This window comes from Cariama cristata, unplaced genomic scaffold, assembly GCF_000690535.1.
Source record: "Cariama cristata isolate BGI_N322 unplaced genomic scaffold, ASM69053v1 scaffold19096, whole genome shotgun sequence".
Lineage (NCBI taxonomy): Eukaryota > Metazoa > Chordata > Aves > Cariamiformes > Cariamidae > Cariama > Cariama cristata.
The window spans coordinates 10328-36699 of record NW_009622941.1 but is presented as its reverse complement, the minus strand read 5'-3'; the positions used below and the strand labels follow the sequence as shown (position 1 = coordinate 36699).

Sequence of the window (26372 nt, the reverse complement as noted above, 5' to 3'; positions counted from 1 at the left end):
AGAATCATAAATATCAGTAAAGAAGGCTGTGATTCACTTAAATATTGCACTACGGCTTCAGCTATGCGCATTCTAGACACAGTTGTTTGCAACACAGCAAACTGACATCCCCTAATGTGACCTGGAAAAAAAACACCCAAATATTTTTCAGCCAGATCAATTCCTCAGTCTGTTTAACCACAAATTCATATCAACCAGCTGTGCCAGCAAACTAGAGTGATGAGTACATAAGCAGGAATAAGCAAATGGGAACAGGGGCAGCTTTAGCAGTGCTGCTATACAGTGCATAAAGATGATTTAAAATTATACAGATATGCATTTCTTAATCTCTCACATGTTAAATCCAGAGCAAAGCTGTGTATCACCTACAGAAAATATCTCCATGCAGAAAATTAAACAACAACAGAAAGGAATGGCACAAAAAACTCAGTGATGGAAGAATCTCAAAATGCCATATACACTACACTAGAAGGGCACCCTTTAGCTTGGCAACAGCAACACATTAAGAGATAAGAAATGAAGTGAAAAACAGTATTATACTAAGCTAGTCTCACAGGGGAAAATTTAGCTAAGTAAGCTGTAAGTTCTGTGCTTAATGCAGCAAACAGTATTTGTTTACAGGTTTGTGAGAGTAACAAGTCCTCCCCTGTGCTGTTCACTTTCACCTTACTCACAGAAAGAACATACACCAAAATTCTTAGTCCTGCTCCTATACTTCACTCATGTTAATAAAAAAAAAATAATTAAAATGTATGACTCACTGCAACAACAGTTTGTAGGATTTGGGGAGCTTGCTCTGACTTTTTTTTATACAAACATTTCTAAACAATGCTAAGTGCCTCAGCAGGCCCATGCTGACCACACTCTCAGTACAGGTATGTTTCACACAGGAAATCCAAAATGTTTTAATTTATTTTATATATTGTATCTATTTTTTAAAATGTACTATGTATTTTCATTTAGTATTCAACTTGACAAATTGACATTCCAGAAAATGAAATTGACCATGCACAAATGAAAAGCATTAGAGCAGCAGGAGTACAACCACCTTCCCTCACATTAGCCTGACAGATACAGCTTCTCCACACTGTCTCCATCAGCTACAGAACTAGTATTTAGCAAATTACTGAGTGTTGTCCTCTGCCCATTGCACTGGTTTGCTGTATGGTTTGTGCATGATCGCTTTTGATCTGGACTGAAAACATTTACATGTAAAACCATTTTAACTGTAGAGCCATTTTTCTGTTCAAGTTGAGGTCTCCACATTGTGGCTTTTTTAAAATACTGCTTTGCAGTAACCTTTCTGTATGCATTCTAGCTTATAATTATACAGACCCTAAAGTAATTCTTACTGAATATACATCTGGCATTTTCTTAATCAACCTAACATTCCACTTCTCTATTTCATATCCCATAAATCCTCTTCACTTTCCATTCACATTTTGGCAATCTGCCACTGTCTTTTAAAGAAAGTAATTGGCACCTGTGTAAAAAATAAGGGAAGTCAGGGAGAAAACAGTGACAGAAATTACGGAGAATAGTGGTAATGAAAATAGAAATAAAAAGAGAGGGAAGAGCAATGGTATAACAACCATGAACAAACTCCATCTCATTGTTAGTCCTGAACCTCACTGCAAATGCTGTAAACAAGAAAATAAACTTGGGAAGATGTATGTTATTCTTTTACACGTAAAAATGTAAAATAAAGCTACTCGTTGGCAGTATGTCTCTTCTAAACTTACCTTGGCACCATACTTTGAATAATTCATTTCTGTAAGCGTTACTGGCCGCAGTTTGTCAATATCTCCAAATGCCACTCCTGGAACATAGAGGGCACAAACAATATGCACCCACCTAAAACAACAGATAAAATTAGGTTACTGTTATCAACATTTTGATCCTATATTATACTCACCATTTGCAGATTTCAAAGTGCCTTGTAAATGTTACTGATGCTAGGAGAAATGTGAAGGAAAACACATTAGAAGCAGGGAGAGAATGCATATTTGGAATTCAGCAGCTCACATCCTGAACCCTAGAGTAAGGCTTTTCAAAGCTGCTGGGATTGCTCTGCCTGTCTGGATCAAGGGCTGGGCTACCATCACCTTTCTGTTCTGATGGCTCTCAGGTGCTCTTCATGCAATATGAATTGTATATGAAGATTTTGATATTACTTATAAAACTAAGGCAGACAGATACTTTCGTGATGGGGCAGGGGGTGGGAACGGGAGGAGCAAATTATACAGGTAGTCACAGCAACACTGAGCTCTAGGCATATAGCTATGAAGTACCTACAACACAGCATCAAGTCAGACTTTGCATTGTTACTGTTGTCACAGTTAGTATCAACAAAACTAATTAGTTTTAAGCAACATGGATATGAGCTGCATTCAGTTATAAACACACTTGAGTTGCATTACAGAAACGCCTATCTGAAACTCAGATGAACAGACTGTTACCTAGCTGCACTTTTCTTCACTGACCATAAACAAACTGGAGGGTAATAGGTCTAAATCTTCAGCCCTGAGCAGTATAAAATGAGATAGCATGAATCTGGACCTCAGTGTCTAGTAGTTAAATACAACACAATGGTAAAGGGTTCAGTCTCAAGTCTGCCCTTGACAGACATCATAACCTCCTGAAACTCTCAGTTACTGAAAGACGGCCTTGCAGCAGAAGTCACGTTTTCCTCTTACCTAATGAACACTTTCTAAAAGATCCAACTCTTATTGTCACAAACCATCAGCTAGTGACAAACTCAAAATCTGTTCTACACTGCATGCACTACTGAAATCAACTGAGACAAACTACCCCAAAAAATGAAGAGTTCCTCCAAAAAAAAAAAAAATCTTTCTGTTTTATCAAAATTCCAGAAACTATTTGTTACCCCTTGCTAAGTCAGTAGGTGGGAGCAAATTGTCATAGATGGAAGGTCAAGATTGCTACTTTCTGTTGAAAACAGTCTTACAATTACAGACGTGTGCAGCTACCACTTTGAACCTATGAGCTCCCACATGACATGGGATACAACTAGACTTCAGATGTAACTAAGCTGAAATATCTTGTGTCTGACCCTTAGCAAGTACGTTAATTCAGCACTTTATGATCTACCAATCATTAATGTTTAACAGTAAATATTTCACTAATGAAGACTAAAACTTCTGTTCTAATAGAATCGTAAAATCTCTTCCCTGTATTCAAGACTCATGATGGTGCCAGAAACACTTCTTCCCTCAGTCTTTCATTACCCACATACTGCAGTTTTCCAATATCCTTAAATACCAGGGGTTACTCACAGATCTGTTACCACCTACTTTAATCTGCATCCATGCTGCTGTGCTCTTTTTTCCCAATCTTCTACCTCTGATTAGCCTATCTCTTCTCCCTCCTCTTTGTTTCATGCGTTAATTAAAAAAAATTCAATTGAGAACAGAGAAAAAAGCTCCTGGTTTTAGGTGCACTTCAACAGCAGGTTTATTAATCTGTTACTAACTGCCTGTCTATAGATGAAAGAAATACTGAAGCTGATGGTTATACTAATCAGGAGCTACATGTAACCCTGATTTCCCATGTTTCCCAAACCAGTACATTTCTCATCAGTGGTCTTTAGATCTACAATGCCGGAATTTACCACATTCAGATTTATTAAGTTTCATGTAATTAGGAATGACTCGTATGTCCAAACTGAAATTCCAACAAAGCAAGATATGAAAGGTTCAGTAGCAAGCTCAAAAATATACATACATTTACATCTTTACAAAAGAAAACAATGATCTTGCAATGACCAAATTTGGTGGACAGACTATTTAGCATTTTCCCCAAAAATAGTCCATAATAACTGGATAACAGAAAAATCCCAGTAACACTAAGAAACTACTTAGAAGCCATTAACTCACTTTATTCTATAAGAAATTTCTCAGTAAATCTAACATAAGACACAACACTGACTAATCCACAATGTCCTATCTGACAAAACTCTTCTCACCTGTGTATTTGAAAACATGTTTTCACTCTATTGTTAAATCACTCAGGTTTGAGATCCTAAGTGGTAAATCCCCTTTAAAACATGAAAACTTAAAACAATGAGAATAATGTATATCCCAAATATACATTTGCATGCAACAACTGCATTGCTTTGTCTTTACAGATTTTACCAGGGTTCTTCATATCCACAAAATGGTTTGGTCACAGCACTGTAACTACTGGACTCAAAGAAAATCTGAAGTTTAAAGATAAGTTACAACCTTGTCTTTAAATAACATGGTACAAATACGACAGCATGCTAGCTGCCAGAGAACAAGCTGAGATACTCAAGTGTTCTGCCAAACTTCTTGCTGCTCAGACAGGGAGTAAAGCTCATCACTGTTTTTGTTACAGTATAAACACTCCAGCATGCCAGCACAACCCCCTAACTTAATATAATGTTATATGCAAAAAAGTAAGATTCTTCTCATTGGCATATGAAAAGTGCATCTTCTGTGTGCCTCCCCACAAAAGCAATGGAAGCACAAGATATTCCTGCAGAGGAGCAACAGAGCACCTGGTCCCATCTTTGCCCTTCCACATTGCATCCAGAACTGGCAATAGTTTGGCCTAAATCACTACTATACCTTTATGAAATACTCTGACACAAAAAAGCATATGTGTGTGCATAAATGTGTATTTTGATAAATGTTATGCATTTACTAAAATAAATACCCCATTTAAATGAGCATATTCTACTCATTTTCAAAAGGAATCAAAATACTTCTTTTTTTAAAGGCAAAATACCATACACAGAATGAAACCTGTAACCTTGAGATGAAGACACTGCTTGTTTGTAAATAAAAGCCATCTGAATTCTGTAGGGCTTCTTTTCTATATTCTTCGATTGATTTAAGATGTGTTATATAGAACAAATCTGTATAAACAGAAGTTATATATCTCCACCGTTACTATTCTTAACAAAAATCCAAGGTTCTGCTTGGAGATTTTTGATAGTAAGTTTTAATATAGCCTCATAAATGTACCCTCTAAAGTTCAATATAAAGATACACATCTTCTACAAGCAGCTGCTTCTCAATTTAATTTGCACAGTTTTTTCATGCTCCACTGGTGTATTAAATGCTGCTGCACTCTGTAGGAGTTTATCTATGATAAACCCAACAGCTGGTTGCTTGCTTCATAGTGACCTTCTCAAAATGTTTTAGTACATGTCACCCAAGTATTACAGATTTAAACTGCCATTTCAGTGTGATTGGCACACAAGTGCCTCGTTTCTTTAACCACCTATATGAGAACTCAGACCTCAATCTTTATTAAAAAACATACACAAGTCAGTCAAGTTCACAGCTGAAGCAACTTTAGCTGCTTTTAATACCAGTTCTAAATATTTTCCTGCTCATTTGTTTAGCTGCACATGTTTTAGAAGCTTGTAATTAAGACAAATTGAGTAATCAAAGAAGAATAATCTTCCTTGTTACTTTGCCATCCATTTAGCTTGGAGCAATGATGACAGATGTTGATTAGGGAAGAAGAAAAACTCCATACTGAAACAAGGACAGAATTCGTATTCTTGGATAACAGCATTTTGAGAAATAAAATTTCATAAATGCACACTTATGCTTGTGAAACTGAGAGGTTAATGTGAAAAGGCTTCTGCTGAGAAATTAAGCACCTCATTATTTTAATGATTCACCTGTCACGTAGGAACAGAAAAATTATTCCAACTTGATTATGAAGAGAAACTGAATAGGTTTGGTTTGTGTAATTTCCAGGACCAATGCATATGAAGAAATTATTTTAAACAGGTGGTAAGGGGATGGAGAGTAATAGTGAATTAAAGGATTCTGTTAGTCAGTAGTCTTCCTCTGCTAGTACTTCAAGAAAAGAACTGAATTGGGTTGCAGTTTACAGACTAAAATTAAAACATAATGGACATTGTCTGCCCCAAGATGCTACCCTTAGCCATTACACCTGAGAATTCAAATTTGTAAATAAATTATAGAAAGAAATTGAGCACAAGAATTTTCATATGGCAGATAGTATTTTTTTCCCTAGTACATAAGCTCTATTCATCTGGAAGAATAAACTTATACAATAGACATATGACATTATCTAGCAGGTAAAAATACTATAATAAATTATTGTGTTAATGCCCACAATCACCAAAGCAGGCATACGCTTCTGCACAGAGAAGCGGTGTCACAGAGAAAACATTTCCACATTAACCAAAAGCATACCATCATTTTACAAGAAGAAATTTTAGCAATTTTTAAAATGTCGACCGTAGTTTCCGTAATGGTTATTTGGGAAATTATATATATAGTGCTTAAACTGCATTACAGAACACAGGAATAAAAAGGCTGAAATAAAATTTGCCAGATGATATTGATTCTCACATTTCCTGTTAGACAACTGAGTTTAATCTTTAAAATTTTTTTTCCATATAGCAGCATTATTATTAAAATAGAAAACAGAACTGAAAAGTACAATTTGTTTAATTGTGTAACAGCTTTGTAAGGGAGATGTACAGACATTTTTGAACCTAAGACAGACCAGAAACTGAGGATCTGAACCCCAAAATTATTTAAAAAGAAGCACAACTGCATCTACGGGGTCAAAATTATCCACTACAAATCCTGACTCACTTGTGTAACTTTTTTTTTTAAATAGCACAGTATTTTCTTCTGCTTGCATTGTTTCCCCTTTATAAAATGGACGTGGAAGACAAAGGGAAAAAAGACTTTTACATGCTGCATGTACACCTTTAAAATACATCTCAGCTACAAATTGAGAAGTTGAGCTCAATGTATATTCAGTGGAGAAAGGCAGATGCCTCCAAAGGTTATTGCTAGCATCTGCATCCAATGGTCAAAGTTCAGTGTTATGAATACTCTTGTTATCTATTCCCAATACAAACTCAAATTGTTTCTGCTATCAGGAAAAAATACAAACTAAGGCAGAAATGCAAGGACATGTACAACTTTATCCACAAAACCTGAATCAACTTATGACATTTTAATACCGTATTTACTTTTCTGAAAACAGACAACACAGTATGTCAAAAAAAGCTTTCCAAATATCATCCTGAGCTCTGCTGAACTTCTAATGACAGGAGGACCAGATAACTACAGTATTAGCAACAGTAAAGACTGGAAAGTAATAAAAAAAAAAAAAAAAAAAAAAATTAAAAAATACAGCAGACATCAAAGAATTGGGGAAAAACTAAGGAACTCTTCACAATGAGTATGAAAAACCATGAAGACCACTACAAACCAGTGGGTGAAGAGCAAGGACATGGTTATATTTTGCCATTTGCTAGTACAAAAGATGTTGTTCTACAATATGTAGCCAAATGTGAACACTAATGTGTCTATGAATTCATATTAAAAACACAAAAGGTTTTACAGTAACACATGTTGACATTTCTAAATTTTAGAGTACTTAAAGTATTTGTGCCAATACTGAATATTTAACTGGATTCTAACTCATCCATCATGATCAGCAGGATATGTCTGCAGATTTTTATATTCCTATATCTCAAATAGATAGGATCAAACATGATTAAGAAAGCTTCTCTTTCCTCTGAGCAGCCTTACCAACTAATTATTGCCTTCCCATGTTAACATGATCAATGAAAAGATTATGACAGGCCCAGCATCTGAAAGCTTTGTGTATTACCACATACCTGCAATTGGTAGAACTGTAAAATGTATGGAAAAAGAACTTAATTGTCATGATCTAAAAAACCAAAAACAAACCAAAAAACAATCACCCACCAAAACCCAGTAACACTAGCTCTAAATCGGACAACACTGATAATACTGCTCTCTCCTTTATTATAGAAAATTAGTTACCATTAATATCTACATCTTATTTTCCAAATGTGACAGGAATGGAAGACACGACACGAGAATTAATCTACTTATTCTCAAATCATACCTGAACTCCACCCTAAAAAGCCCATCTCTGGCTGGAAATTATCAGAGGTGAAACATACTCCCCAAAACCAAGAATTTAGTTTTCATCATTCAAAACAATAACATACTAGGTCTGTCTGAATACCTTTAGCACAACTTCAACCTAACTTTGTTACTTTTTTCCATTACCTGACACTAGCAACATCCACTCCTTCGCTCTCCTAAAAAGGAGCACGGAGTTCTCCTCCCACGTCCACCATACTTGAAAGTCAATAGACTTGAGCAAAGTCTGTACAAGGTTGCACAAAGCAGAATACTACAGAAATGATAAAGTCTACTTTTCCTTCCTTGAAATGGAGCACATGCTTTGATTTTCTCAATGGACACATACTTCTCCCAGTCCAATATGACAAGAAGTCTGGAAAGTGTTTCTTCCTCTGCTACAGGCTTCATCATTCTTTTTCGTGGCATTATTAACTAAAGAAGAGCACCTTGGTGTTTTGCTACTCTTCAAGATTAACCATGAAAGAAGCACAATACTAGCAAGGCATAAAATGCAGCTTTCTGGCAACTGATTAAATTGAACTAGCAGAACACATGCTCAAATTCTACAGTGACTGACAGCAGATACTGAACACTACAAGCTCAGTCACCATCAGAGAACGACTGTGACGAGCCACACCAGCTGTCCTTGCTAGAACATAATACTACTATTCAGCAGTGAGGTTCAAGGGACTCAAACCCAGCTTTTCTCACTGTAACCTCCAAGCTTGAGCAAACCCAAAACAACTACACATTTTTTCTTTAAGTTCCTGACCGCCAGTCCCTGCTGTCAATAATTCAAGCCATTGATTAAGTGAGATAAGTCTTTCATGCCTTTAACCTTGAAGATGTCTGAATACCGAATAAGAGTTTATGGGACATTAACTTCCTCTACACAGGAAACCTTTTTGTTTAAAGGTAAACTGATGCAAACAAAAAAAGTTTCTTTTTAAAGACTCCCATCACCTTCACTAGTATGTTTTTTTGATAAAAAAGATGCAACAAACAAGTAGTTCAAGGAAACATAGTAAGGTCTTCTGGTATAACCAGTAAGACATCTATATACATGTAACTATACACGGTGACTTCACACTGAAGAATAGGATTTATCAGTCCCTGAAGTAAATGGTGATCTTTGTTTCACCTAGGTACATCTTTTCCTCATAGGTCCATAAATCTTCATGCTCTAATTCACGTTAAGACAACTTCTTCCTAATATTATAATGGGCATGAAGAATATTAGGAACACACAAAAAAATTAGGTGATTGACTATCCAAAGAACACTCAACTCAAAAGTGAGGTGAGAGAGAGAGAATATCAACAACAAAGCTTAATTTATGACACTGTCTCCTATAAGAACAGACTAGGGCAAAACCCAATCTTTTAAATGTAGGACAGCATCAAATTCAAAACATCACTTCTTCACTCTTACCTGCCTGCATCAGTCTCCTTAAAGATCCCATCCTGGTTAGGACACAATTCACAACTAGGTGTGACACCACACTTGCATGCATCACAAAACCAAGGTTCCGTGGAATTTTCTGAGGCTGAGCTCATGATAGAGTCACTCTCTCCATCAACACCATAGCAACCTACACACATGGAAAATGGAAAACCAATATATGAGAAGATAACTGTAGAAGTAGACAGCTGTCAGTTATGATTTCAGCAAGAAACATACACACATATACATTCAGAGGAATCATACTGAGAGTCTCAATTAAGATTCGAGTATTTTTGCAAAGATTAGTGCAAAATATACATTTTAAAGGGATTCTAATTCTAAGAAGTGATCTATTTTACATTACTGTCTTAGATTACAACTGAAAAACAAGAAAAAGGTTTTTTTACTTTTTTCTTTTAGCAACACTTGGTGTTCTTCCAGCCTATTCATTAAGAAGTAGGAAAACAAGATTCAAAGCAACCAACAAAGACTGAGAAAAACTCAGAGCATTTTTTCAAATAAAAAATATATTTCAAGCTAAATGCAACAAGCTAAGAGATTTGTAAGCATCTGCACACTTCTCTTGGATATTCCTATCTTTCTCCTTCTCCCTACTCTGAAAATGAACATTACTGGGGAGGGAGGGGAGCTTGATGTTTTATTTTTTTCTTAGAAGTTGATTATGCCAGTAGTATCTAGTCAATGTTTTTCCACTTTACACTCAGCATGCAAATCGATTAAAAGAGAACAAACACATGAATAAAAAACACTATTTGCATACTTTAGGGGTTATAGGACTGAAGTTAAAAGACCTTCTATAACTTCAAAACCAAATTATATAGTTTGCAGAGCACAGACTGTCAGATTTGAGACACCACATTAATGACTGATGAAGTATATTCAATTTTTTTTTTTAAGCATTCTCATTTTTACCTGGTTTTAAACTATGGCTAGACTCAGTTTCTCCATTCTTCTTTGGTATACCCACTGTATTCTTTATGATTGTTAAGGTGTCTATGCATGCTTAACCACCACAAATTTAGGAAAACAGTATTTTTAAAGTGATTTAGAAGCTTGTTATTTAAATTTTGCACAGTAAGACTAGTATTGTTACTACTGCAAATGACAAAAAGGAAAATCTTAAAGCTTATCACCACAAAACCGTATTTCTGCATATGCCACGTTTTGAACATTTACCTGTTATTCAGTAAGAGAAAAATACGATTTGTCAACTCTTAAAACACAGTCGAGACTTTACTAAAAGATTAAATTCAGCTATTTGTCAAATACAGTGATCAAGTCAACATTTGTGCTTGCAGAACAGTTAAATTATTGAATTCTGCAATTACAAAGCAACATGATTTGTTACTTTGGTTCATTAGCCACTGACTGTAATAAAATAGCAACAGTGCTCTAACTCCTCTTATGACAGAAACAGAGGTCTGCGTAACACACTGAAACTACATTCAGGAAATAAGCATAACACTCTAGGAAACATTTAAGAAATACAGTCTTCCATTGCAGAATGAGGCTTATCTGTAAGAATTAAAATAAGAAGCCAGAATGTTTCTTTTCATTATAAAAGTATTCCAGAATCAAAGGACAAGTAATGCGCAGAAGTGCATTCACAGACAAGTTTCATTAGGTATATAAAAGATCATATAGCTCACAACTCCACATTCTTTATAATGTGGTTTCAGCTTTAAATAATATTCCAGAAAGTAATTTTTTAAGTTCTAACAACACAATCTTGAATACATGCCAGTAAAGCTACTTTTAAGCAATTACATGAATGTACAAACACACAGCCCATTGATACCATAAAGTTGATGAATAATTAAGCTTTGTCATTCCTTCAGAATTTTTAACATATTAATGTTTTCCTAACTGTACTTATTAAAAATTACCTAACACTATAGAATCAGTAATACTGTCATCAATCCATATGGCAAATTAAAATCAGTTTCTTTCAAACATTGATGCTTCTTCACCAAATGAAAGTAATTAATTTGCTTTTCTAACTGAAGTGCCATCAGTCTGCTAGAATTAGAATGGTGACTTGCCCAAATTCTTACCTTCATTCTGAAATAGTTGTCTTATTATACTTATCACTCATTTCTACCTGATTTTTTTTTTATCTTTCTTCCTAGAAAATGACACATATGTGCTGTAATTATTCCATCCTTATCACATGTGTTAACATTAAACACTGTTTCTATAACAACACAAATCTAGGTCCTTTTTTCAAGTAGATAAAAAAGTTGTCTGGATTTTTAACCCAAATTTTTTGTCCCAATTTGTACATAAGTCTTAGTGACAGCTTTAAAGAGTTTAAGATCTCTCACGGACAAGCAGGCATTTCCTCTTTTCTCTAATCGCCATTTAGCAAAAGTTAAACACCATACTGTTACAACCAGCGAAAGAGGCGGTCATTAGCTGGAGAAAATTGACTAGATTACCATTAACCATTGCTGATAAATACACCAAAACAATCCTGTCCACAGCAGAGCTGAGGAAAAGGAAATCCAAATCCAGCCTGTAAGACTGCCGTCAACTTGGTGTACACTGCCAAATAAAGCTACAGAATCAGAGCCGCAACAAAAAGCCTTGTTTGCTATGAAGCCATGTAAGCAACAAAGAGGTTGCGCTCAGTGGTAGCTTCTCATACCCACATACATCAGATCGTTACCTCTAACCACGACAAAAAAGAGCTTCAATGTAAGGTTTCAGAGAAGGTACCTTGTAATTGTTCTTGACTGAATAATGGCATGTATTAATTTCAGTATGCTCCCAATTAAGTCTGAACTCTACATAACATGTATGGAGAGTTTAATTCTAACTCCTCCTAGAAAGTAATGTATATAACTAGTGACACAAAACTTAGCTTTATGAACAATACTACCAAATAGGTAATTAGGTAATTAAAAAATTTCTACTCAATTTTTGAGACCCAAGAGCTGAAGTTTAAATTTGATCTAATAATACTTAACATGAAGAGCAGAGTCCCAAAATTAATTAGAAACCACATGTTAAGCTGTATTTTTTGTTATCAATGCACAAGTATTTTAAGCCAGAATTTTTCTTATCTTTGCTATAAAGAGTCATTTGCTGCTTTTAGGTTGTTATGTGATAACAGAAACCAAAGGAGAGATCAAATTTTGTCAGTGTAAAGTCCATATGGTTAATACAAATCTGTTGAACGCCTGCATTCATGAAATGTCTGTAAAGCTACAAATTATGACTAAGATGAGAAATCTTACATGTGGTTTTGACACCAAAAATCAAGATGTATATGAACAGAACTAAATTCCTTTAAAAAAGCTAGCAGTGAAACTTCCTTGCGGGCCAAAATTATGTACTGAAGCAAAAAATTACTAGTAGCTCATTTTTTAAGTAATAAAACTTTCAAGATTCAAACCCAGTGAAATAGCTCAGAATAAAAAATAAACAATGACTAAATATATTTGTCCTCATTTAAAGAACAACAGATAACAATTACATCATTTGACATTAAGATGCTAGATCTGTACAGGAGCAGATGTATTGTTTGTTTTTCAAATGTACAAGGAACAAAAAACCCCACTTTATTTCACTTCAATTGAGATACAGAGGCAAAAGCAGTTTCAGAACAAAACGCTATTGTACAAATATATCAGTTTTGCTAAAACTTTGAATTTCAGTCCGAGTAAGTGTATTTGAAACAATGAAAAGCTAAGATCATTAAAGTGTTCACCTGGGATGTGAAAAAGTCTGAAGTCTCTGCCCAGTCCAAACCAGAGAAAGGATATTAATCCATTCTCCATAATGAGTGCTCTGATCACATGTGGTAGTTATTCCAGAATAAATACCTCAGCCTCTTCTATGAGTTGCTCCACTTCTATATATAAACATTACAGTATTTATTGTACTAGATATTTACTAATTCTGCAGCCTAACTGCAGTAAGTCAAAATTGTGCCAACATACTGAGAAACAAAAAAATTTCAATACCTTACAGTTTTTCAAGAAATGGAAATCTACTTTCTGATTATTAACTAGCAACCATAATGAAAACCCCGGCAAAACTGAGGAATGCTGCTCACCTAGTAAGGGTCTGTAGTATAAAAATTTAAAAAAATAAATTTTCAAAATTTCTCAATATACTATTTCTTCTCTTGTTATCACAAGTCACAATACTAACTGCCAACAGAAAAACTGATTTCATCAGATTAATATCACATTTTCTAACAGAATACTATACACATCTTGTGAAAATTTTAGAACTGTGGATAAACAGACTACCAAATACATTCAAGCAAGCACATGCAACTAATTAACACTAATGAAAAAGATGAACTTGCAGTTCTAGACCACACTTTCAGCAGCTTTCACTTTCCTATTTCAAGTAACTCTGTAATAGTCATGCTAAGGGTTCATATTTCCCTTAATAAGTTGAAACCGGGGCGGGAGGGGGAAGTGTTTTCTACTGCATGGCTGTAATTGAATTTTTGTGTATTAAATCAGACCTACAGTAGAAAGTGCACTTGATAAAAAAACTAGATGCACTTTTGTCCAAATCTGTCTGAAAAGTTACAACATATAGATCCAGAGTTCAGACTTAAGAACAGCTGTATTTTCATATTTTTACCATGGTAATATTATTTTACCTGTAACAGACAATCACCTCTTTAAATATATCATCTTAAGATCCTTAAAACTGCCAAGAACATACAACAAAGGTTCAACTTACTACTGTCTGCCTTCTTTTCCTATGCTGAAAGAATTATTTTGGCCCTGTTAACAAAAATTTCGAAAACCATTACATTTATGACTCTTTAAAATGCATAGACATGCAGATATGAAGCTACTGCTTGATAAATCATTCCATTCTAGTATTAAACAGTTAAGCTGGTGATCAAGAAAAAGTTGTCCAGTCCAACTTTCCTGTGTGAATTGTTGGGAATTGCTGGCGTTGGAACAGAAAGCAATGTAAGGGCTCGCCACAAGTAAATCTCCCACAGAACATCAGGACGTAATCTTTAGGTTCTTTCTAAAAGCACCGCAGTTGTGTAGACAGTGTGACTACTTAAGAATTGAAAGGACAACAGAGGAAAGGATACCTATCTTGCAAGAGGCATGTTTGGTTTCAGTTATTATCACTGCACCTGTGAACTATTCGGCCTTAAGTCAACAACCCACCTACCTGCCCCTTTGACTGGAAAATATGGTGAAGAAAATAAAACAACTTTTAAACACTTTGCTTAAAATGCATGCTGCCTTTCCTTAATGTTCACAAAAACTCTAAATTTTGAATCTTTACAATACCCCTGAGTGCCCCTTTTCAACTAAAGTTCATTAAATCCTCCTGTTTGCGTATTCTTAGATTACTGTATCACAACTCCATGTCTGCAACCTTCTTGAATACCTCTTATACTAAATGATAAAACTGGTTCAGTATAATACTAACCTATGAATTTAAACACATGAAAGTCAAAAAGTTAAAACTCTCACAACATTTACTGTTCCACTAACAGCATCTATATATTATGATTACAGCCAAGTTGTCTATTGAATGGATGTCATTTTATACAGAAAACAAATAGCTGCCAATAGCTTATCGTGACATAAACTTTAAGGTAAACTGTATGTTTGCACAACTAAATGCTGTGAGATCACAGTATTCAAAATATGTTACATTCAATCCTTACTTGGATCAACAGTTTAGAATAAAGACATTAATCAATTCATGCATAAATTCAGAACAGTATGTTTATTTAGCAAATAGAGAGTACTAAAACATATGATTTTCCAAAAAGAATTTTTATACCACTCAGCAGCAGACCAGGATAAGTGGCAAAATTAAAATGCCAAAACATTTTACTACACTGTAAGGCGACTACACTATCACTTTTAGCAAGAGAAATTTTACTGTGATGAATACGGCAGAGAATAAAGTAAGAAACAAACACAGGGGATGGAAAAGAAACAGCTGGAAAAACGTAGAACTTCTCTCATCTAATTCACAGCAACTAACCCAAGGGTAATAGCTGGCAAGTGTACTACCTACAATTATGGCACATGCCACTATATGCATCAGACATTACCTTCAGATATGCTACAATCAGTATGTCAAAAAAATACCATAGTTGGGGGTGTCCTGGTATTACAAGATCTTACCACAAAAGCGTTTAGCCAAAATGACTGATTAGTGCCTAAAGAAGAGTTTTATAAAAAGAAATCAGAATTATCTCCACATAGAAGTAAACACTCCAAAAAGCAACTGTACTACTACAAATTTTGTAAGAAAGATTTTTTTTTCCTAGCAATGTAAACATTTTTCCTTTTTTGGGGGGGAAAGAAAAATATTGATATGTGAAATAAGAACAATTTTTTAATTGATGGACTTATTAATTAATTACAGGCTGTTTAGACATAAAAGATAAATGCAAAGTCTAAGACTGGGTATTAAATTAGCATTACATTTATGCTACTTACACAGTTTCAGAGGCAGTTACAGATTTCTATGATCTTGAAACAGCCATTTGCTCCACAAAGTTTACAGATTTTTGGACATATGTTTGCAGAGCAAATATAGCTTTTGGACAAGTGATGCAGGCCATGCTGGTGATATGAACATCACACCGCAAATAGTTGCATTGGAAAGGAAACTGAATTTCTAGCAATCTCAAAACTTGTCAGTAAGGCAAGTGTTTATTAAGGGTCCATGACTCTAGGTCTGAATCAGAATCCCCTTCTAACTCTTGGTCATGTTGCTGTGTTCCACATGAGTGATGGCAGAGTTGCACCCAGATGAGTTATCACCCCTCTCTTCCCATGGCATATCTCATTTAATAGTTGATTAACACAAGCAAGCAAACCAAAAGGAACACAAAACATGACTGAACAGGTAGCGGCTGCACCAGGTACTCAAAAGGAAAAGCTGCTAGTAGCAAGTACCCGGGTGCACAAGTAATGGAGCAGTATGCACAGCAATAAGCTACCTTGTGCTAGAAAAGCCAAAACTTAGCGGAGCAAGGGAGGATGGAAATCTAGACCCTGCCTGACTTAAAATGCAAGGCAGAGCTAGCTTACCCTCTCAAAGAAGGTAACAGCTTCTTGCAACAACTATGTTGGCATGCAGCCACTTAGAGATCGCAACTGGAAGGCTCACCTTCATGTGAAGGGGCCACACTATTGCATGGGACCTGCCCTTTGACCAGTAGCTACAAGTAGAGCAAGAGCCCCACCCCCACAGACGCAGGGGAGTCCTGGTGTCCAGAAGTAGGTTTGACTAAGGGCCGCATTTTCACAGCTGGTGAATAACTTCATGTTAAATACAGAGGCGGCCACCATAACCTCTTCCAGCCACCTGAAAGGTTCTGTGGTAGACAGCAAACTTCCACTTCAGCAGAGCACAAAGGCACAAGCCAAAGGTGTAAGACCCCTCCCTGTGAAGTAAAAGTTTCTGTAGCAGTCAACTAGGAGAGAAAAAAATAAGGTCTTCAGGGAAAGAACAATCAAATCACCAGCATCACCATTACATGGGTCCCTGGGTGGGACACCAGTAGATTGTGAAAGGAGTGCACTTCCTGCCAAATAAATATCTACAGTGCTACAGAAAAGTAGAGAAAACATACCAATTTATAATACAACTTGAAATTGCACACAAAAACGATAAAGAAAAACCCTTGGTATTCCAGCAGCTTTGGGCATTTCAGGATAACAGGCATCTTGGGTTTGAGGTTCTAGGGAAAAGACAACTGCTAAGTATCAAAATCAGTTCACAGGAAACAGGTGTATTATTCTTGCCAACTGCAAGCAAACACAGGTAAACATCACTGCATCGATTTCTACCCAATTCATAAATGGGAGCCTCTTCTTTCAATACTGTGCTAGAAACCACATTTTTCTGAAAAAAACAAAAGCTCAAATATTAGAACAAATGTGAGGAGACGGCATGGTGTCTGGAGCCACAGCAATCTACCTACTAAAGGAAACACGCAAAAATAAGAACAAATTCTTAGATTCCAACGTGTTTACAAAACAGACTCACTTATTACTGGAACACACTTTTCAAACTACAAAGCAGCTGTGTATAAGAGTACAAAGGACTTCTTAAAATACAGCCTATGTCCACACAGTTATGAGGTACAGATTAAAGCCAATGATACTAAGAGTAAACCTTGCCTGTATTAACATTAAAAAAATAATTCTCAAGTTTGCAAGCAATGTTTATATGATCAAACAGTAATTATTTCTGCAACTACTTCTCAATTTATTTTTGGAAATCACGTGAGTTGAATGATTAAGCAAACAGGAAGAAAAAGTAAATGTTGCATTGCATTTTGGTTTTCCCTGCAACTTCTTTATGATAGCCTGTGTTTTCATTTATTACTCATGCATTCAAAAGTAATACAATGAGTCAATGACCACGGGGCAGGAGCACAGAAATCTCCAAGTTATTGAACATAGGTATATATAAGATCACTGAATCAAACTAAAGTTTCAAAGGTTCCAAATTTTTTAATAAAATTTTTATTTGATGCAAGCAATTCTTTAAATAAATTACTGGGAAAAGCTCCAATTTAAAATAGTACCTGCTCTTATCATTATAAAATATCGAAGTACAGAAAAAAATGCACCAAAATAAGCATTCATTTCTACTTAAAACTATACTCATGAATTTACAAATTGATATACTTATCAGAACAAATTAGCAATTTAAATCTTCTGAATTAATCAATTTTACTTTGTTGCAATAACAACAAAAGAAACATATACACATTGTACTCTTTATATTAATGAGACTATAGGGAAACTTTTTTTATAAATCTTTGCCTGTAACACCTTAAAAAGAAGAATGGTAGCAATTACTTTTAGACAGATTTTGAACTACTAAAATTCAAGTGAGTTTTGAACTATGGAACTATTTTATTGTGGAGGAAAGTCAGCTATAATCTGACTTTTTGTAGGGAGAAAGGTTTAGTAAACTAAATAAAGTTGATTTTTTGGGGATTTTTAAGGAATAAAAAACAAATTTGCCATAATTTTATTCTAAAAAGGCAGGAGATCTTTTTTCTGTCACTATCATTCTGCACTTTAACACGACTAACTGCACAATCATTAAATAAATCTTATAGAACAATTTTCAGGGAGCTCCACAGCTTTAGAATTTAGATGTATTGACTTACTGTAATGTCCAGGGAATTCTCAAATATGCATTCATAACTATCAGCAAAAGACACTTTCATTCAATTTTTCTTTTCTCACAAGTTAATATTAGACTGTTGGGGGGGGGGGAGGGGGAATCTATCAAGATTCTATAAAACTTTTAGTAGCTTACTGTATCTGAAATCGAATATATTTTGCACATTACTTTCCAAAAACTTCATGGACACAAAGGAAGGAATTCTGCAAGCATACCAAGTCACCTAAATTTAGAGTCTAACACTTGTTACGGTCAATGAAGACCTGACTAATGCCCTCAAAGGCACCTAGTGTGTGATTCAGCTCATCATAAACTAGGTCAACTAAACTCCTCTCTAAGCTCCACTGACAGTACTGATTAGCTCTTCAAAGGAGCGCAACAGGAGTTTAGGAGTTACAGTACATGTTGACGCTTAATATAAGGCACCTGAGCCTCAGAACAGGAATTTCATCCTCAGTTTCCTAATTGATGTTAAGCAAAGAATTGAACTACAGCTCAATGCATCAAAAATACTGCTTTGAAACAATTTTCAATCTAGTATCAGAAAACAAAAGGGGAATAGGGGATTAATAAAAGTACTTCCTACCTGAAAAAGCACACTAAATAGCTCCAAAATTTTTAAAATTAAGGGAGTCACATAGATTAAATAAATGCTTTTTATGCTTTTGAAGAATGAAAGCCTATCTTCTTTTAATTTCAAGGACTGAGGTAGCCTACCTCATTTTCCTGGGAAAGCTTTAAAAAAAAAAAGTGAAACCCTAAAAAGGTACAGGATATCAGAAATGCTTAAAAAACCCAAAGAAAGAAACAAAAACCCACAAAACATAACACCACACCTGATTAATGAAGAAAAAAAAACATTTTTCAACAAAATAGGCATGCCTCTCTGTGTTAGTAACTACCCTACCTTCCATCCTCAAGAGAAAGAGCAACAACACACAATACAGACTTACTCTCCATGTAAGTCTGTTAAAATTCTACATGCTCACCTCAGAATAATTCTGGAAGTGTTTCTTTGAAACCAGATCTCCTACATTTATAACACATACAGAGACTAGATTTTGAAGGAATTAGCAAAACAACGATTTGAGTATGTTTTAACTTTAAAATTTCCCCATTTCAATTTGTCAGTGAAAATTATAAGAAAGTTCAAGGCTACCTGTTTTCACTTATAACTATGTCATGGACAACTCCTTTCTTTCCTCCTCCCCATCTCTCTACCTTTTTCATACAGAAAAAATATTATATAGGTATCTGTAGACCATGTCCTGTCCCATAGTCGCTTATATTTGCTTTGCTAAAGTAGAAGATGGAAGTTTCACCACTAAAGAGGATCCATGTACTATTACAAAAAATTACCTGCCAGAGTTCAAAGGCTTAATGTTTTTTGAAGAAAGCAAGTCAAAATTTTACTAAAAGGAAAGCATATGTGTTCCTCCCGCAATGAGAATGAAGGGTTGTATTACCTTCATGCACTGTTATTCCACAGTTGTCACACTGGATTATTTCATCAGCATCTTCACTGTTATCTCCAAGACAAACGCAACAAATCAAAATATGGTCCATTTTCTGGGAACTCCAATTTTGAGACTTCTCAAGGATCAATGAGTCCTAATATTGAAAAATGAAGACACATGGATTACGCCAGGAACTTCAATTTTATTTAAAACAAACAAAAGATTGTTATTTGCTTAGCTTTTAAACAACAAACAAAAAAAATGGAAAAGTATTTTCACAAGACTAAAAGTTTCTTTGTTGTCAAAACATTCAAACACTTCATCCACAAATATAAGAGCTGGGAGAAAGAAAGGATACAATCTGATCTCAATATACCTACAGATCTGTTAAGATCCCAAGGCCAGAGAAGGGTCTTATTTCCTCAGACAGAAAAATGTATGTCTTTAAATCATTTATGTTCTACAAAGAGGAACAAACATACATACCTAAGAAACCATTTAAAAGAAAAAAACAAAACAAAAACCAAACTCAAACTCCAAAAAATTCCAGCATCAAGGCCAAAAGTGACCTTCAAATGTCCCAATATTCAGGAAAGTTGCTTCATTTTGTTAAATTTGCTCCTTCCAAAAAAAATAGTCACATGGATCTGAAAAATCTGAAAATAAACAGCTAACACAAGCCTGCAAAGTTTTCATTTACGTAAAATATAACAAATTATCAACTCAGTCCTATTTTGTTGTAATGCAAATTTATATGTCTCTATGCAAAACATTATGACTTATTAAAATTATAACAACTTATTTTCTTCTGATTATATACAGGAGTAAGAATTTGCAGAACAAGTACACTGCTGTGTTCTGGCAACCTTCAATGTGAACTACACCACTTAAAAAGAATGTGGCTTTTAATAGGGAATTTCTCTAAGGAAACAGAGGAGTGTTTCACAAACCAAATAAAGTTTTATGTAAATTTAATTTTTTTCACAAACACCATCTAGGCTTTGTATTATTTTCATTGTGAGATACAGCCACTGTCTCTTCTGCAAAGTTTCACAGCTTCCATACATTTTGTTTTATTTTTATGCTAAAAGCAAACATTGAGCTTGAACTACCTTCATTGGTGTTATGAAGGGATACAAGGAAGTTTCAAATTACGCACACCAGTAAAAAATAATCATTGCCGTATAAAGAAATAGCAATAGTTTCAGAGTAGAGGCTGACAGTTCAAGCCTAAATGGCACCCATTAAAACTATCAGAGATCTGAGAATATTCCAAAACTGCTATGGTATCCTACCAAAAAAAAAAATAAAATAAAGGTGGAAGATGCCCTCTCAAATATCTTTTTCTATTCCAACCCCCCATTTATGGCATAAAACACAGCACCAATATTGTGTCTGTGTAGCCTAAGCAGATAAAAAGTATCAGGAATGCTACCTGAAGTAGGTATTCTTCCTCAAGGATCTTAAATTCTCACACTAATCTATGCAATTATTTCATGATAGCCTCTCAATCTGATGCAGTAAGTCTCCACACAAAATTTTCAGTGAATCATTAATGAAGTCTCTTTGTACTTTAGGTTTATCAGGGCAGGTATTTGGAGGGTAAGGGGGGGAATCTTTGCTTGATTTTAAAGCAAGATAAAGGGGTAAAATAACCTTACCTCCTAAAGCTGGGCTCAAATAATTTACCTCAGTAATAGAGGTGGCTTGTTATAATGTTTTTGACCTAAGAAAGGTCAAACACATAATTCTAGCAGTTAGGAAAGGCTTCTGGATCTCCCATCCATTTTCTCTAAACAACATAAGGAAATATGACCTATAAAAAAACCCACAACCCTCATCTAGAAGTAAAAATCAAAACATTATACAATCGTTCACATGGTCATGCTTGCTTACAGGAGGCAACTAATTGTGAAAAATGCAAAATACTCTGCTACAGAGTTCAGACTTACAGAGTATTTCTTCCAACATCCTCCTTTTAGTACAAAGTTTCAAAGCATTTTGAGGAAAGCAAGAAACTTGCACATTTTTTTCAAAAATACTGTGGCCCATCATTACTCAAAATACCCACATTTAGCTTACTATTCACATTACAGACAGGAAAATGGCACTAGATACTCCCTAACTTTGGCAGATTAATTGTGCAATGGCACAGGCTTCTCAGATGCATTTCGCACCTCTACAGAAATCAGCTTTTTTTATGGCAGCACCTTTGACTTGAACTGTTATTTGGCTTCACTAACAGAAGTTTAAAAGAGATTTGTAATCTCTACTGTTATAGAAGCCCAAGGTCTGGTAATTAAAAAAGGAAGAAAAAAAAAACAAAACCAAAACCAACTATTACTTTAAATTAAACAGAACTGCACTGTAAAAACAACACTGAAATAACACTAGCTTTTTAGGTAGCGAGAACATATGCAAACACGGCCAAAAAAAGAGAAACAGGCAGTGATGGAAGGGCGTCAAATTTGGATCTAATGTTAGGATCCCCATCCATTACGGTTCACCTTACATGAAGACAGCCAACAGGTCAAACAGAGCAGCAGAATAACTTAATTTTCTATGCAGACACAGAAAGGCAGTCATCTGGAATGTACTCTGCTCTTCTCTGCTTAGTCCACATAAGCACCTGAAAGACCCCATCCCACAAGCTGGCCCTGCTTCTCTAAAGCATGGGAGCTTTTACATAGAGATGGTAACTGCTGCCAACTCCTCAACAAGTCCTGTTCCCCACCCAAGTGAGAGAAAAGATTTCAGCTGAATTACTATGTAATTCCCATTTCTGTGGTGTTAATGAAGAAAGTAAGCATTTCAAGCTATATGCCTATATACTTCTAACTTTACAAGGAATAAAAAAAAAAAATTAAAAAAATAACCACCTCACTGAGAATAGAAGAATCTCATAAAATGGTAGCAATTATAAAAACAGAAAAGCACCATTTATCTGCTAATGATGCTTGACCCTAGAAAAGAAAGCTAAGTTTGTATTCTGTGCTTAATACAGTAGAAAAGCACATACTATTTCATTACAGCACAGGTTAAAAAACTGTAAATGTAGACCTCAAAATATTTTTGTAAAATGTAAAAAAATAAAATAAAAATAACACAGAAACTAAACCCAAACAACCCACACCCAACATCCCCCCTCAACATCCATCCCCAAAAAATAAGTAAAAGAAAGGAAGAATGCATATTAAGGACACCACAACATGTTTGGAGTTAATTACCTGAACATTCTTTCATAAATTAATTATGCATGCAGATACATGGTGTTCTAAGAACTTAGCTTCTGTAGTGTAATAAGATTTTGCTAGATTTGTCTGTTAACAGGATTTTTTTTTTTTTTTTTTTACTATTTTAAAATGTTGCAGTAGTGGAGAGTATACTGTTATAATACAGTTGAGAATCTAAAAATTACAGTCTATAATAGAGTCTGCAGACACTGTCGCAAGACTTCTTGTTAAAGATGTATTCATAAACAGTACTTTGCTTTACATGCAGTAAAGATAAATTATTGACTGCAAAATTATAATTTGAACGTCAAAATTTTCTAATTTTGATTTTACCTTTTGATCAACGTCCTAAATCCAAGACAACAACAGAATCTGAGGTCCATGCATATTAAGAAGCTTTGCAAAAGATACATCAGAGACAGTTCAGGGTTTCTGAAACAGGCCTAATTTTTCACGTCAATGGAAATTATGGACATATTCAAGAATATGTCCCTAAGAATGTAAATTCACATCTCCATTCTGATATGGCCAACAACCCTGAAAGAAAATTGCCTATCTACTTGAAGTTCCAATCATCAGTATTGGCAGAGCGCTTTCAGCTCCTGAGCCCAGAGAACGCAGGTAACAATACTAAAATTACAGAACTAGACAATGAAAGAAGATGCCTATACAGAAAGTAAAAAACAAAACAAACAAACAAAAAAAACCCCACAGAATTGTGCTTTTTTTTTAATCACAATTATTATAACTAAAACGGCACAGCTCATTCGCAATCATATATATAAAATACATAACAAAGTATCTGAAATGGAGACAACTGATTCTTTCAAATACTGTTTAGTACCCTGTCATTTTACACATTAAAATAAAGATTAAGTGGAACAGCAGAACTTTAAATAGTCTCATACCACTATCATTTATCAAATGTTATGCTGACATTGCAAATATTTCCTGAAAATTGGATGTAGATTTTACAGCAACTCTTTTACTTTGTTCAAAATTTTGCTACTGCAGGACATAAAGGTCAACCATCCTGACAACCTAATACCTTCCACAGGCACAACCTTCAAGGCAACTGTAATTGTGCACAGGAAAGAAAAGCTGCATTATTAAACACTTACATAATTTTCACATTCTGCAATCAGAATATATTTAATATAATAATAATAATAGTTCCTAAATGTTTTTAGTACTGTAAGAAATTATTTCATTTGTGAGAATTATAAGCAAACTCAACATAAATTATCATGATTATCCTACTTGATTTTAAACCCAGTGTGCATATTTTACTTTACTTAGAATTCTTCTATCAGTGAACTTAGTGTTCAGACTTTGATGTCCATCACAAAGAAGGACTAGGATAAAGAATAACCTATCATTTAGCTATTTTATGAATATGGCACAGATTCTTTTAACTTTTAGAACATTACAGATATGCAACATTTGTGCTAAAACAGAAGTCTCACTAATGCATGTTGATTTTAATACTGGGCCTCCAATTTGCTTTAGAAATAATCCAATCCCCCCTAAAGCCACGAGAAGTCTCTCTATTGACTTTAGTGGCATTAGATTGGCCAAATGGGCCAAGCAAGGTTATTTAATATGCAGTGCCTATTTCGCACAATTTTGCTGCTTTGCTTATTCCTGTAAACACAATTCCAGCCAATCAGCTTAACTTTTCAAACTAACAGAATAGCTACTGGAGAGTAGCTTCCACTTGTCAACAGATATATTATAGAAAGTTGGTTGCACTACCTCATTACTCTTGCTTTGTGAAAGAGCCAGGCTATCATTTGTCAATTCCTCATCATCTGCATTATTCCTGTTAAGAACTTTGCTCTTCTTCTTCTTGGATCCTCCATCACTAGCCGTGCTGCTATTATCTTCTTCATTACCTTCCTCATCATTGTCATCGTCATCACTTCCACTCCCATCATCTTCATCATCCTCATTATCTCCATCACTCCCCTCTTTTCGCAGTGCGTTTTTTCCTTTTTTTTTCTCAGCAGTAGGCCGCCAGTCATTGTCATCTTCACTGTCATAGTCATCCATATCATTTAGTTCTTCCATCGATACAAAATCCAGTAAAGGTCGGTTCCTGCGCAAATTCCATTTTTTGGGTTCATTTGTTTGCTCGTCAGCCGCAGCATCAGGTTCAGCTGTTTTCTCTTTCTCTTTCTTCTTTTTTGGCTTCTCTTCTTCATCTTCTTGCTCTTTCTTTTCGGTTTTAATTACCTCTTTGACTGCTGTTGGCACCTCTTCTTCAGTGGAGCTTTTTGGCTGTTGCTCTTCTACTTTCTCTTCTGCCGGTTCCTCCTCCAAGATATTTTCTTCTGATTCAGTACAGGAACCTTCACCACTGTCCTTTGATGCATCTTCACTCCCATGACCACTTCCTTCAGAATCTGTTGAGCATATGAAAATTTAAAAAAAGTTCCGACACAAATGTACCCCCAAAAATAAAATCTGTTGAAGCAAGTTGTTAAACAAAAGAATGATGCATGTTCCTCCCTCTTACGGTATTCCACCTATTTTTTCAGCTGGTGTCCACATACTGCTATTTCGAGTGGTATGTTGAGAATCTGTTAAACATGAATGCATATTAAGATGGCAAAAAAAAGATGGTAAAATTTATTTAATGAACGTTAAATATTCCTTTGAACTGCAGCTCATATTAACAATAAGCAGTAGCACAGAATAATTTCCATGCGAAGTCACATCTTAAAGAAAGAGCATTCCAGTTTTCAATTTCTGGAGGCATTTTCTAAATCTTCAAAATAAAACAGCTATCCCACAGAAGAGGTTTGAAATAACAAAATGAAGAGTTTATGTAACAACTACTAACAATAGTATGGACAATCCCATACCTTCATTTTTAGTACACATTTGTTTTTCTGGGTTTGGGGGGTCTTTTAATTTCCAATGTTATTTCACTTACTAATCCCACAGAAGCTATGCCCCATTCAGTGTTGCAGCTGCACAACAATACATAAATTCTAACCTTGTACCACTCATGATATTGTTCTGTGCATAGTCACTATTTCCATTAACTAAAACAGGCCAATCCATGCAACAGAAAAAAACAGAGGAGGATTTATGGGGGGGGGG

At 35.1% G+C, this 26372-nt stretch overlaps 1 protein-coding gene across 1 annotated transcript in view; it reads right to left on the bottom strand.

Annotated features, from left to right (window-relative positions):
• PHF14 (PHD finger protein 14) overlaps window positions 1–26372 on the bottom strand; it is a gene marked incomplete at both ends in the record, with an annotated part of 72522 nt that overhangs the window by 36274 nt on the left and 9876 nt on the right. The window contains 4 exons of the mRNA XM_009702544.1: window positions 1743–1854; window positions 9377–9536; window positions 20041–20185; window positions 25020–25669. Coding sequence (XP_009700846.1) covers window positions 1743–1854; window positions 9377–9536; window positions 20041–20185; window positions 25020–25669 — 1067 coding nt within the window. The remainder of the gene's footprint in view (window positions 1–1742; window positions 1855–9376; window positions 9537–20040; window positions 20186–25019; window positions 25670–26372) is intronic.